We start from the raw sequence: 12,307 nt of genomic DNA on the forward strand, positions 1-12,307 counted from the left end.
AAATGTCCTCATTTATATAACTCTTAAAGGTTCAAAAGCAAAGTCCTCTTTTGCACCTGGCCAACCTAGGAGCCAGCCCATGTCTGAAAGCAATCTCACGAACACCCTCTTAATCAGAACCGCCTCCCCCCCCCAATGTTATCATCCTCTCTCATTCAGAGCTCACAAGTATTATTGGAGGGTGAAAAGAGGTGGGAACAGTGGGAAACAGGGCCTGCTGTTTCTGTTTAACTCCAGGGATCATTCCAGAGAGGATAATATCCAAAGATTTCAGTTTGCCATGTCAAATATGCAGGTACTTTGCGGTATTAAAAATTGATGCCCTGTTCTTATAAAACTGGCCCTTTCTGATTGCTAGAAGGCAAAGTTGCCCATAAACAACATTTTATTTCTTATTTAATGCAACTTCTTGGGCAAAAGGAGTCAATCAATTTTTCATAAAGTCTGAGGGAAAGATAAATGCCAGGGATCATTTTCTGAGTCACCATCAAACAGAATTGATATGGATATGAGACAGCACAGGGAGGGTTTGACAATTACGGTCTGAATGACCTTTTCATTATTTTGTTTTAAGCCATTAATCTCTCCCCCTCCCCACTTCCACTCGTTATAGGCTATTTTAAGTAGTATTGTGTAGCCTACACATTTCAAATAATTTCTGTCCTGTGAAGTGGCCAAGAGGACTTGGCTCAAGTCAGCGTTTAAAAATGTGTTTCTAAGCTATTGCATTTTGCAAGGGGAAGGGGCATCAGTGAGACCCCTGACGCACGTCAGGTTAGACTAGCTCTGCATAGACTATGTCTGTAGATTATGAGGGTTACTGGAACTAGAGCAGAACCTCTCATGGCTACTGCCTGTACAAAATTAAAACTACCAACAGGAATGGAAAGTGAAACTAGGTAAAGGTAATCCTCTGGTGCTTAGAATATTGCCACGTTCCCAATACCCACAACAAAGACTCTCCACATTATAACAAAACCATTGAGACAGACCTTCATTGCTACTAGTCAAGTAGACCCTGGTAAGCAAGGCTTTGGCAGGTGGGTGGCACCTGCCCGTTTTGCCTCAGACAGTGAAATGGGACAGGTTACTCCATGTTTCATAATAAAAATAGCATATAGGAGCAAAACCCTTCTGCAGATATAAGAAGACACTCACACCGTGTTCCTAGATGTCCACATCCTCTCTCTGGATGTGGAGAGGAGAAAAAGGACAGAAACCTCAAAATACAATGATGTCTACCTGAAGGTACTCTGAAGCACAGCAACTGTGACATCAAAATATTTTCCATCATAATCTTCCTCGTAATCTTTTCCAAGCAAGTCATTTAGAATATTTATACAATTAGGATAGAAGATTTCTGATCCAGTTTGCTCACATTAGGCTTCATCCAGGCAGAATATCAATAAATACGGTGCTACTCCATGTTTCTCCCTGAGGAATCCTATGGAACACCACATAATGCAGTCAGTATTATGGATGTATTGAACATATGGAGATGATCAATACTTCAGACTATTGCGGCTGCTATAAATCAATGTAAATGTAAATTGTTAGTGGGACTGTGCACTGATAGCTAATATCTGTGAGATATTAGACAAAATATTTGAAATACCACAGTTACATATATATTAAACATCAATAAAATAAGCCATTTCTCAAAGAAAGATGGAGATTTAACACTATACTCTTTGATGTCCTTAAAATGCAAAGTCACACAAACTCATCCACTCTGAGGAAAATTACTTCACCTTGCAGTCAGTTCGAATGTGAGCAAGAAAAACAGCGCTGCCTCAGAAATATATATTAAAAAATTCAGTTATGGACACGGGAACACACAAATATAGTTAATGTTTTTTAAAATTTTACTGGGCACAAAATAACAGATTTCCCAAGCATCTGACCATATATTTATAATGTTGATGTAACCGTTAACCTAAGAACAGCTAAGCTGCACAGGTTGATCTCAGCCTACACATTTAAAAGCCTTACAGAGATAGTGCAGTCCCTGTGATTCATGCACTGGTAACCTCATGACTGCACAACTGTAATGCACTCTGTATGGGGCTTGTCTTGGGACTGGTCCACAAGCGTAGCTGGCTCAGAATGTTGTGGCCAGGTTACTGAGTGGGGCACCTGGATGTGCGCATATTACACCTATGCGGAGGGAACTACACTTGCTGCTGATCAGCTATCAAGCCATGTTCAAGGTTTTGTTCTTTACCGATAAAGCCCTGAACAACTCAGGACTCTGTTACCTGAAAGACTGCCTGCTCCTGCACAGAACTGTAAGATCATGTAGATCATCTGCAGAAATTCTACTCATGGCACTGCATCCTACTGAATATCATAGGGCAGTGACCCCCAAATGGGGTTTTTCTGCTGTTGCCCCTATACTGTGGAATGCCTTTCCCTCTGCCACATATGAAGAAGCAGCCATCAGTTGCTTGAGACATCTTGTAAAAATGTATCTTTTTGTAAAGCTGACCCATAAGACCTGACTATTTTATGTGACCGAATCCCCTGAATTTATTTACTTTTAGTTTATTTACTTTTACTCATTTTTATACAGCTGTTCCATTGGTTTTGGGCTGTATTTTTGTTTTATATTGTATACTGTTTAGATATTTTTAAGATACTAAGTGGTCTTTCAGTGCTTTAAAATAAACAAATTAAACATTGGAGGGTGGGCGTGTCCCAAAGGCACCCAAAATTGTGAAGCATGTTGCAGTCAAAAACCCTCCAAATGCTGTTGGACCCCCAACTTTCATGAGTGAGGGATAGAGTGAGGGATATTTGGAGTTGGAGTCCCGCAATATCTGGACGGCACCAGGAAGTCTATTCCTGTGCTATAGCAATCAACAAGTAAGCAAACTCCAACAACGTACTGAAAGATCTAATAACGTCTGAGCATTGTGCACAAATGAGCTGCAAGTGTGAGACAAAATAAGAAATTACATGATATTCTGTCACAAAAAGCAAGTGGCAGAGAGAGAACATTTGAAACAGAAGCACTTCCTCTAAGGGGGAAGGGAGGATGGTGAAGTTCCAGGTATCTCCCAAAGGTTTGCTTTGTATTGTGGTTTATTGCTAAACTTGGAGTTTTAAGAGTTTTAAATGCATAAATGGCAAAATAAATAGCTAATAAAATCTAGAGGACTGAAGCCCTGGTGCATAAAGAAAGATTCTAGGCCACTGTGGTCTACAGAAAAGCTGGAAATGAATGAATGGCACTGTGAATATGCAACATGCTCTGCTACAAAAGTCACATACAAACACAACCTTCTTAAGATACTGCTACCACAGCAGAACAACTGAAACAGGAAGGAATCGTGGGCAGGACAAGGGCGGTAAAAGCTTTTCCTCTGTGAGGTCACTAACCTACTTAGCTCCAGAAAGGCTCCTGTATCCTGACAAGCTTTATGAGAGTTATGTAGAAGGGGAAAGTGCTTAATGTGGAGCTGGTCCACAATGTACATTGCACCTGCTATACCTTGAGCTGCTGAGCAAGGCCCAGTAGCCCAGCTTGGGTGACCAGTTGGCATCCTCACACATGTCCTTCCTCTTTCAGTATCTACTCCATCTTGGATACTAATCAATAAAGGCTTTGTCTGTGGTCCATATGTTACTTCTTTGTTGCTAGGGATTGATAGATAGGGTTCCCTTTTCCTCACCTGAATACATTCTAGCTTCAGCTGGCCTCAGGATGCGACTCAGAGGCTGGCAGGGAGTCTGATGGGCTCAGGGCAAGTGGCCTCTCCTACCTGTGCCCCATCACCCTGTACCATGAGGGGCAGGGGGCACTAGTAGGATGGGTCCCCACTGTAGCTGCCTTACATTTCAACGAGAAATGATGTTCTTGAACCATAACTGATGCACCTTCATAACTAACGCAGCGCAGAGGTATTTTACACATGTATTTTACACTTTGGCATCTGTACATGGTTGCAAGCATTTATAGGGAGACATGGTCTCCTTTAGCCCCAAGTGACTATATATCAGTGCATCAGTGACTGTATGCACAAATATTGAGTTAACAATCTACACTCTCTGCTAGGAGCTCCAAAGCCATTAGGGAAAGTGTAAATAGAGTAGCAGACAGTGATTTAGAATAAACATATTGAACGGACACTTCCGTGCTGTTCTCTAAAAGATATCCTCTGTCTGCAGAGTCCACCAACCCATTTGAAAATGATCTACTCTCACCGGTCATTTCCTGGCAAGCAACTTGTAAACTGTCCACACCATCACTTTCTGGCATTCACTGGCCAGATCCAGCCTGCAAGAACATCCGTCAGAGGATAAGCTTACAGAGTGGACATGTCCCTAATGCTAGATGTTTGCTATTGGCTCTGCTCCTGGGACTCACTCCAAATCCACACACAGGACAACTTTAAATTATCTACAACAGGATAGTGTAGACAGAAGAACAAGGCTCCAGTTACCCCAAAGAGCAGTTTCCAAAGCAAAACAATTTTTTAATGTAGCATTAGGATCCCAGCTCATGTTTGATTCATGTTTGGCTTTTATTTATTTTAACTGTAGCAAACAAAACTAAGAGTAACTGCAAAACAAGATGCTCAGCAAAGAAACCCTCTGCCTTGATTCAGAGCGCCCTGTCATCACATGCTTGCTCTCAGTCACTCAACACCTGTTTCCAATTTACATGCTCCTATACCAATAGCTCACTATATTAGTTTACACTTGTTTGATTGCCTTCTCGCTTTTAGGCTGTGCATATTATACTAACAGGTTATTCTTAGTAACAGATTAAAGTGCATGTTGACCCTGGAGGCTTTGCTTTCACTTTCTATCTAATTCAATTCCTTTCTCTTGTGACCCTCCTCTGAATTCACCTTCCAGAGAGTTATTGTGCCGTTTATGTGGAAACAATGGGTTCCTCAACAACAACAACAACCACCACCACCACAACAACAAACATAGGGCCCTGGAAGGATCAAGCGACTATTTTAAAATACATAAAGTTAATAAAATATTGATAGCTACAGAATTAGACACTTTAATAAAATACTGAAACTTACAAAATTCTGATTGGAACATCACTTTCTGACTCTTTTATCTCTGCAAAATTGGGTATAGCAGAGAGTAGGGTGGTATTTAAACTGCTCAACATCCTATTGCAATCTGAAAAACATAGGGTACATCCAGACTGTCACAATTTTGTGAAAGGGATTCAAGTGCATATCAGAACTTTAGGTTTGCACAATTAAAATAGATTAAACAGTCCCATACCTTGAACAACGAATCTATTTAAAAAAAACAATCTGGTTTTTTGAGTTTTGGAAAGTGATGGGGAAATGCACTGTGTGGGATAAATGAAAGACCAACCAGAAGACGTATAAACACCACACAAGCAAGTCTGAATTAATGTAGAACGAAGACTCATTGCCATATAATTGTTCCCCACACAAATCAAAACAAAAGACCATATATAATCTAAATGTGCAGAAAATTTGTGTAAGCAAATCAGGATGCTCAACGTACAGGATATATATAACCTGTTCACTTTAAAATGGGAACAATCAGCACTTTTATTGCAGAAATTCCTACAGCCATGAGAGTAGCACCCAATACCTAGGCTCACATTTCTCTCTCAACAATTTCCAATTTGAGAATTACTCAATTTGGTTATTGCTGCCCAGATTCAATTGTTACTAAGCACTTCTCGGTTACAATGACCCAGCATTCAGTGGCAATAATAGGGTCCCCATGAGCTGAAATACATACATGCAAGCACACAAAGGGGGAAAGATGGTTTAAAAAAAGTATCCTTATAAACCACCCTTTGGCGGCACAGACATTTCATAACTAATTGCTTTGTACTGATCACAGATATCAGCCATATCTTCCAAAAGGCTAGTTAAGTCTATATATGGTCAGAAGATTGCAGGGCCAGAATATTTGTTTTGTTCTGCTAGAATCAGATAGCTTTGTGCCCATCTCTTACTCCAGTGGGTTGGAGCTAGATCACTCGGCGGAAGGTTGATCTGCTGGAGAATTAAAAACCTACAAGTCCTCATCGCTGCTTGTGTCAATGATTAAAGCCAAGATAGATGTATGAGGAAGAGCTGCAACAAGGAAGCAACTTCACCCCATCTTTCTAAAATGAGGTGCATAGTAAGGACGACTCATGCAATTCCACCTCAGACAGAGATTTGATTCATTATTCTATCTATCTATCTATCTATCTATCTATCTATCTATCTATCTATCTATCTATCTTGATGCTTTAACTCTACACATAGTTCTTTTTTTCCTTCTTGAGGTGTAAAATGAAAATTTCTTTTTAAAAAGGGTTCATTTATGTTTCTGTCTTCTGTGAGGATAAAATTGGCTACATTTTACTGCCTCATTGCACCCAAGAAAGGAAGAAAAGTTAACAGTTAACACATTGTCCAACAGAATGAAACAGTTACACTAAAACAGTAAAATAAGAGCCAGATCGGTGTCTTAGCGCTGTTAATGTATGAGGTCCCCTGATTGTCAAATGACAGGCTGATTATGAAAGCTTCAGCAGCAATATCCTAAAACTGTGCAAAGACAGAGACTGAAAGGTGTCACTTGGGAGGGCATGCCATAGATGCTGTTCCCAATTATCTTATTTCCTGAACAGAGAGAACTGATCCCAATCTCATTATGTTTCACAGAAGGAAGTGTGCTGGGTCCTAGACATTTAGGGCTTTATAGTTCTGCAGTCGTTTAAATCCTACCTGCACACACTCTTTCAAAAGACCAGGAGAACATCAAATCAGAGCACTGTACTGTTAAGGGACTCTTCACAGCACATCTGCCACTTAGATGGTTGACTTGTGTCGGTAGTAAAACTGTAAGGCAATGCCACTGGAAGCTGAGCAACAGGGAACCATTGGGCGTATTTGTGATGTGGAAAGGGCAAAAGGAAATGGATGAGATAATGACTGGAGTATTTGTGAGAAGTAGATCACATACGCATATCTTTGATAGGCGATAAGCAATAGGCATTCTAGCATCTTCCCAAGCTCCTAAGCATATTATTCCCAGGGCCATGTGTACTCAGCACATTTGCCAGTTTACTAAGCTAACAGGAAAATTGGTACAAGGTTCAGAACCCGGCACTTCAAGATTCAAACTTTCACCTTTATTTTAAAAAGCAGGTTCCCAGCCCTCAAGGTTGCAGAATAAGCTTGAGAATATGGAAGCCATAGGTGTGAATTTTTAAAAGCCAGATGAGATCTGAGCAGGCATCTACTAGTCAGGAGATGCACCTTGATGCACTGTTTAACCTCTTAAAAAAAGGTAAAAGGACCCCTGGCCATTAAGTCCAGTCGCAGATGACTCTGGGGTTGCGGTGCTCATCTCACTTTATTGGCCGAGGGAGCCGGCGTTTGTCCAATACGACTAAGCTGCTTCTGGCAAACTAGAGCAGCGCACGGAAACGCCATTTATCTTCCTGCCAGAGTGGTACCTATTTATCTACTTGTACTTTGACGTGCATTCGAACTGCTAGGTTGGCAGGAGCAGGGACCGAGCAACGGGAGCTCATTATTCCAAACCAAAGCTCCAAGTTTCTGTCCCAATACCACTCCAGCTCCAATTCTCAAACCTTCTTTTCACCTTCTCATTAAGTCCCTGTGAATGTTTTCTGAAAACTGATTTTGGAAGCAAAAGAGATCATGCAATACTAAAATGAAACAAAACTCAAAGCAAGCCTAGAAGAAAATAGTTCACTAGCATAATTCATTCTATTTGTAGAGTTTGAGTTTTCTTGACACAGAATATAGAAAACTTTGATACACAGTATGCCCTTTACTACTCCTGCCCCTCTGCTTCCTTCATATGTCAGATTTTAGTCTAAGGACTCTTCTACTGATGAAGCATGATATTCAGCAATATTGGGAAACTTTCACAAATGTTAGGAAGAAAACAAATGCTAATTCCTCTCTTAGCAGAAAATAACCATAGAAAGCTGTAAATACCCATACCCGCACCCAAAAGCCAGGCTCCATGTTCTAATCTATACAACATAAATCCATTGGGCCCAACTGTACTAATCAGAAGTCATAGCAAAATGCACTAGAGATCCCCCCCCCCCCAATCTCTTTGGAATTGACTATTCTGCATGACTGAGAAGGGTGAGCCCAGAAACCGAACTGCTCTGTAGTCTCATTCTAGTTTAACTTGAGCAAAAGCTTTAACAATGCAAAATAACTTTTATTGAGTTGGACAAGAGACATACAAGTTAAATGTTATTTTCTAACTTTTTGTACAAAATGCCTTAAATAATAGAATTGCGTGCTTTCTTCCCCCCAAAATATCCTTTTATTGATTTCCATCAGTATTGCATGAAATCACCATATTAGCTTTCCCCCATTAATGGGATCAGACACACAAGTCTAATTATATTAGTGATTTTCACAGTGTAACTTAGTAAGCTATTTTTAATGCTCTGCCGGAGGCTTGCCAGGCTTGATCATATTTTGACATTCGATAGTAGAGGCACACTCGTTTTGGCCCAGTTTGCTTGATTTGCGATTATTAGGAGCGCAAAGGAATGTGACCCATCTATAAGAGCGAGACTAAGGGAGAAGAGCACTCTGATCAGGAAAAAGCCAAAGGCGCATTTCAAAGTCTGCTGGGACAAAATGGAATAGCAAGGCAAAAGAGAACAGAGTTGCTAAATGTGCTTAGATGCAATGGGCTAAACGCCTTGCAGCTACTAAAAAGAGATGAAGTTTTAATCTCCTGGCTTCTTTGCCTGGGTTGCCTTGCCATACTTAGCACAATAAAGGTAAAGGACCCCTGACAGTTAAGTCCAGTTGCGAACGACTCTGGGGTTGCGGCACTCATTTCGCTTTACTGGCCGAGGGAGCCGACGTTTGTCCGCAGACAGTTTTGACTTGCTTTCAAACTGCTAGGTTGGCAGGAGCTTCTTCTTAATAGTGGTCTTACGGTGCTTCAGAGAAAGTGTGCACAAAGCTGGGCAGGTATGGAGGGATCCGTTTCCCATTTGTTTGCACCTGCCTTAAAATTGCATACTGGTACCTGGTGGGATCAGGCCACTTTTAGATTCATTACCAAATAAGGAAAACTGAATGTAGCCTTGGTGGTCAAAAGAGTATAGGAGCCAGCATGGGAAAGAAGCTTGTGGCAACAATAAGTTCCATAATGCAAAAGGAAGGAAGTGAGGAAGAGCAAGAGAGACATAGAAACATAGGAAGCTCCTTAACAGCTGGTCAAACGATTTTTCCATCCACTTACTGCTTTTTACTTTGACTGCTATTTGCTCCCCGGTGTCACAGTGACTCTGCCATCACCTACTACTGCTTTTAACTGGAGATACCATGGACTAAACCTGGAACCTTTTGCACACAACCTTGTGCTGCTATGACTTCATTTTGAAACAAGGTTTAATGACCCAATGTGGATAAGAGTCCAACATTTCTCCAATGAAAATAGGGACGTCCCGTTCCATAATGAAAATTTTACTATATATACCCCACACATCTTACTGGGTTGCCCCAGCCACACTGGGCAGCTTCCAACATATATAAAAATAATAATTAAACATTTAAAAAACCTGTAAGGCAGGTACGTCCACAGCATAAGGAAAGCCATACACTTAGTCCGTTTAGTAGCTCAGACCAAAGGACCAGGGTTTGACCAACTTAAATCTTTAAAAGGTCTAGGGGTTACCACTTAGTCATCGTGAGGCTGACTTGTTTAATAAATGTTTACTCATGCAAATCTTTCAAATGAGGTTTATCTTTCTGCAATTCCTCACTTTGGACAGAACTCAGCGGGAAAGCATGGATTGACTTTCTGCCTCAGGTCCCCTCAGTCAGATGTGGCTTACCTATGACCCTCCAGATGTTGCTGGACTGCAACTCCCATCATCCCTGAGTACTGGGCATGCTGGATGGGGCTGAATGGGCATCTGAGTTGTTGAACATCTGGAGGTCCACAGGATATCCACTTTTGCCCTAAATGCTCAAGTCAGCTGGAAGCCTAGATCCTCACAAAAACCAATGAAAAATAAATGGGCAGGTGTAATATTTTGCTGAACTTCACCGAGTGACCACCCCACTGGTTTATATATATACCACACATCTCGCCACTGGTGTGTGCCAGGGATACAATCCCACAAAGCAACTGAAACAAATTCTGCTTTAATCTCTACTACCACTATATGTGAAACCTGCTGTAATTCAGAAAAAGCAGTGCAATAATTTTGTTACGTATACTTGTTTTTCCAATTTTATCTCCATATTATTGAGAATTGTTTTATATTGCTTTAAGCACACTGTTTAGATTTTTAAATAAGCAGTTTTATATATTGCTCTAAATAAAAAAAAACAGTTATTCTCTTCACGTATGACAAGTTGTCAGTACTGTTGTACTTTTGAGGAAACAAGCATAGCTCCTCTGTGTCATATAACATATCTACTTGCAGAGCGATCTTATGCATTTTTGCTCAGAAGTCAGACCATTGTATCCAATGGAGCTTACACCTGTGTGTGTGGGTGTATGTGTGTGTGTGTGTGTGTGTGTGTGTAGATAAGATTGCAAAAATTAAGATGTGTGGAGAATTAAAAGAAGAGCAGAGCAGAAAACACCAAAGATAGGCATACTCTTCATGGCATATTTTCATGTTATTGGACTACAGAACTTCTATATGGTTAGGGCTGTGCTTTCTAGCATATTGTGAACGATAATTTAATCCAGAGTTTGCAGTAGCAAATATAATATAAAATAAAGTGCATTTCCAAAGATTATACCAAAGCTCTAACACTGGAGGGGAGAGGGGAAGGGTTAAGAGAAGGAGATATCCATGACCAGATCTGAATCCATTTTCAGAATCCATTTTCAATGCCAGAGTTCAGTCCTGACTCCTGACATCTGCGGAGTAATAATTAAACACAGTGTTTCTGAGCATACAAAGTGTGTCTTATTTTCAGCATTGGAGCCACAAGGGCACCCACATGCACACAAGCGGAATGACAGCCCAAGAGTATGATGCTAAGGCACCTCTCATTTTAGAAATTAAGCACTTGTGCTATTTGTATTAAGAGGACGCCATTATTTCTATTCCAAGAGAAGGAGCGACTGACCTAACAGCCACCTCATGTGCTTTTGCAAACTGGTCTTCAATTGCAAACAGATGAGTGTTGCTCACCAACCCCCAATAGCCTTAGCAGTAAGACTGCAGTTCGCTTGAAAACACCTTCAGGAATTCTGGCAAGAACCCTGCAGTGACAATTATGTTTATGGGATGTGTGCGTCCATCAGGAAGGAATCTGTCATGTTTGCGCTATTATTATGATTCTTCCCGCTTTATTAACATCCTTTTTAGTAACCACAAGCCTTTCAGAAAGCTGCTTTGGCGGTTTGCAAGCACAGCAGTGCAACATGTGCAGGGCTCTTAAGTGGCGGGGAAAGAGGCTACATTAGTCGTATTCATATAAAGAGTCTTGGGGAAGGGGTTAGAATTGCTCTAACTATGGCAAATCCTCAGTCACCTTGGGCTTCATGGCTGTCACTACGCAGCTAACAATAGCCATTCACAGTCCCTGGCACAGACCTCTGGATCCACAAAGGACTTGTTCTCCTCTAGTGTGTTTAGTCATAGCACAGAAGTCAGCAGCCCAGCCTGGCTTCTGAGACATGGACCCTGTAAGAATAAACTGTTTCTTCTCTCATCCTCCTTTTATTCTCTATCCAAAGAAGGGTTGATTCAGATGACTGACCTGGATTGCTCTAAAGATTTGTCATGTCAGACTGTTGTCCTATAGGAATCACAATGACCTGGGTTCAGATGCAATGCTAAACTATGGTTTAGCATTTCATGCACAACCTTCGGCTTGTGTGCTCCCCTCATCCTCATGGTTCAACCATGATGAACAGAGAGAAGCTTCATTTTCAATTAACCATGGTTTAGTCCTATGTCTGAACACTAAAATGTAGTTTTTGTGTCTTGACTATAGTTTATTGGAATAAGCTAGCTTCATAAACCTTGGACAGCCTTCCAAGGGCCACGGCCCAATGGTGGGAAGGGCCAGAGGCAAAAGTAGGCAGAGCAATGGATGTAAATTTTACATTTGTGTTTGTTTCAATACACACTTAGCCCTTGCTATCCTCCATCGATCCAAGCAAGCAACTGCAAACCCTTCAATAACATTGGATTGGATCTAGATTTATAGTGCAAATTAAACAACTTTATTTTGAGAAGCAAATCTTTTGGGTAGTATTCAACTAAGTTTTACTCAGAGTAGACCCTCTGAAATTAATGAACGTGCCTAGGTTAGCACCA

General features: G+C 41.0%; 1 protein-coding gene across 5 annotated transcripts in view; it reads right to left on the reverse strand.

Moving 5' to 3' along the window:
- Positions 1-12,307, reverse strand: part of MYOCD (myocardin) — a 233,328-nt gene that overhangs the window by 81,156 nt on the left and 139,865 nt on the right. The window contains exon 1 of one of the 5 annotated variants that reach the window (XM_083487491.1): positions 5,043-5,076. The exons of the other annotated variants lie outside the window; for them this stretch is intronic. Within the exon in view, the coding sequence (XP_083343617.1) occupies positions 5,043-5,061 (19 nt within the window). The 5' untranslated portion in view covers positions 5,062-5,076. Of the gene's footprint in view, positions 1-5,042; positions 5,077-12,307 lie in introns of those variants that run through there. 5 annotated transcript variants of the gene reach the window in all.

This window comes from Podarcis liolepis (genome assembly GCF_965112155.1).
Source record: "Podarcis liolepis genome assembly, chromosome: 2".
Taxonomy (NCBI): domain Eukaryota; kingdom Metazoa; phylum Chordata; class Lepidosauria; order Squamata; family Lacertidae; genus Podarcis; species Podarcis liolepis.